Source organism: Morone saxatilis, unplaced genomic scaffold (genome assembly GCF_004916995.1).
Source record: "Morone saxatilis isolate NCDOM2014 unplaced genomic scaffold, NCSU_SB_2.0 Contig10, whole genome shotgun sequence".
Lineage (NCBI taxonomy): Eukaryota > Metazoa > Chordata > Actinopteri > Moronidae > Morone > Morone saxatilis.
The window spans coordinates 14,455,774-14,458,063 of NW_023339652.1; the positions used below are offsets into that span (position 1 = coordinate 14,455,774).

Sequence of the window (2,290 nt, forward strand, 5' to 3'; positions counted from 1 at the left end):
CATTTCTCCTCTGCGTTCCAACATAAAGGAGAATATTTAATCCCATAGTGACCTTTAAAGGAGAAGATTGGTGGACTGTGGTGATGAACTGTTGAACTGTGGACAGCACCCACTGCGCATTGTCCCTCACGGAAACAGTTGTCCAGCTATTGCCATCATGTGGATCCGTTTGATTGCATTCTTTTTTTTTTTTTCACCAACCAGACTCACCGACATTCTTTTTTTCAGGAAGTGAAAGAAAACTGATCAGTGCTGCTGGGAACAATAATGTGTGTCTGATGTTTTTTTTTGGTATAGTAACGTATACGACTTCCACATCCACATAACAACACACAGATGTCCTCCTACGTCACGTTAAAGTCCCATTCTCAGTGAATGTCTACTGGTGGCTTCAAGTTTTCTACTCAACACTGTATAGTTGCATCCTGGCCAGGACTGGACTTTCCAAATGACTTTGTGATGTCCATGTGATGTCACAAATCATGCTGGTAGGCCCCGCCCCTTAAAATCAGATTTTCAATGAGCACAGAGAAACTTTCCACTTTCAGCAGATGAATGTGAAAACATCCTTCTAGAGTCAAACTGCACAGACCTCATTCAAACTGCACACTGTGGGGTAGTGGAGGGGGGCTTTAAGTACTCTCCTCACACAGATAACACAGTTTGATCAAAAATGTTTATTCCATGGTGAAAACATTCCTGTCACACACGCACACACACCCAATTTTCTTTTTACAAACAGCAAAATTCCATAGTATAATGCATGTGAGCAGACAAAAAAATCATAAAAGTGACATAAGCACAAAGTGATTGGCTTTTGCAGTTCATTCAGAGATAAAAGGGAACACTTAAAAAGTCCTTTCAGCTCAGTCCATCGGGAAAATCAAAACAACTGATGCTGTTTGCTTTTTTTTCTTTTCTACTTCAGGAAAATATCATCCTAAGGCAATCTTAAGAGAGATCAGATTTCACGTCTGCCCGTGTCGGACGGATACGAGCGAACGTCCACACGCTCCAGATTCAACAACGATTGTTCAGGCTGCTTCTGAAAGGCATCAGCGGCTGTAGTAGTAGTAATAGTAGTAGTAGTAAGTAGTTCATGGACTCGTTCTCCCAGAGTTCCTCAGCATTCCTCTTTGATGTAGATTTGTTCGTCTGTGTCGGACTCTATGTGCTCCAGCCGGTCCGCCTGTCCGTTCATTATCTCATCTGGAGTTTTCATGAACCTGGTGAACGCAGAGAAAACAGCTCTTGTAATTTACTGCAACCTCCGTCTTTAGTTACTGTTTGGCAATAATACACATTTTTTAACGAACGGCTGGAAAAGTTTATATACCTGAATAGAAGTCTTTGTCCAGGCTCTTTCCTGATAATGTTCAGTTTGTAGTAGTGTCTCAGTGCTCGCGACATCTTCTCGTACGTCATATTGGTCCTGTTCTGTAAGAAAGAATAAAAGTGTCGTTAGCAGCAATAACATGACGTTAATGATCTGTACAGTGAGACGTTTTGGCCACTTGGGGGCAGCAGAAACAGGCTGCAATCACAGCAGTGACATACTATCACTTAATAAAGTTAATATGGCTAGCATGTTGGCAAACAGTTGCTTATTTACACACTGAGCAGAGACAGAGTGTGAATATAATACTGTAAACACTCTTCCTGAAGCTCTGTTTGTCCACCAGCTCCTGAGGGAAATATCTGGTTCTCTATTTGCTAAATGTTCCACCGTGTTCACCAGCTAGTCGCTAACTTTGTCTGTCTGCTGTCTGGTGCAGAGCAGGTAGCAGGTGGCTTTATTAGAGTTTTTCCTGCTGAAAACAGCTGGCTGCTGCAGCTGGTAACAAGGTTGTGGAGAACGTCTGAGTTTGTGGGCCGTAGAATCGTAACGAGCTGGCTAAAAAACTCTAAAGGTGCACTGCAGAGTCGGGTCATATTTATCTGAACTCATCACTATGATCAACAGTTTCACATTCTTTTGAGTCATTGTTGATAGGAAAGAAATGTGCAGCTTTAAAGGACTGGTGTGCAAGATTTAGTGGATTGCAACCAACTTGCTTCAACCTTCCAATTAAATAGGAGAAACTACGGTGGCTGTGAAAAACAGAAAAGGCTCAATCTAAAGTCAGTGTTTGGTTCGTCTTTTCTGGGCTCATTCTCTAAGGTAACGAAAACACAACCATTCTTATATTAAGTCGATGACACACTTGTGAAAATATAGCTTTAAATATTATGTTCCATTTCTGCCGATAGCTCCTCCTAAATGTTACACACTGGACCTTTAAACTGTTAA

The 2,290-nt window shown here is 41.6% G+C and overlaps 1 protein-coding gene across 2 annotated transcripts in view; it reads right to left on the reverse strand.

Annotated features, from left to right (window-relative positions):
• Positions 1-657: 657 nt before the first annotated feature.
• etv6 (ETS variant transcription factor 6) overlaps positions 658-2,290 on the reverse strand; it is a 26,272-nt gene continuing 24,639 nt past the window's right edge. For both annotated transcript variants that reach the window (XM_035678118.1, XM_035678109.1), the window contains exons 8-9: positions 1,337-1,437; positions 658-1,226 (exon numbers count right to left, since the gene is read on the reverse strand). In XM_035678118.1, coding sequence (XP_035534011.1) covers positions 1,124-1,226; positions 1,337-1,437 — 204 coding nt within the window. In that variant the 3' untranslated portion in view covers positions 658-1,123. The remainder of the gene's footprint in view (positions 1,227-1,336; positions 1,438-2,290) is intronic.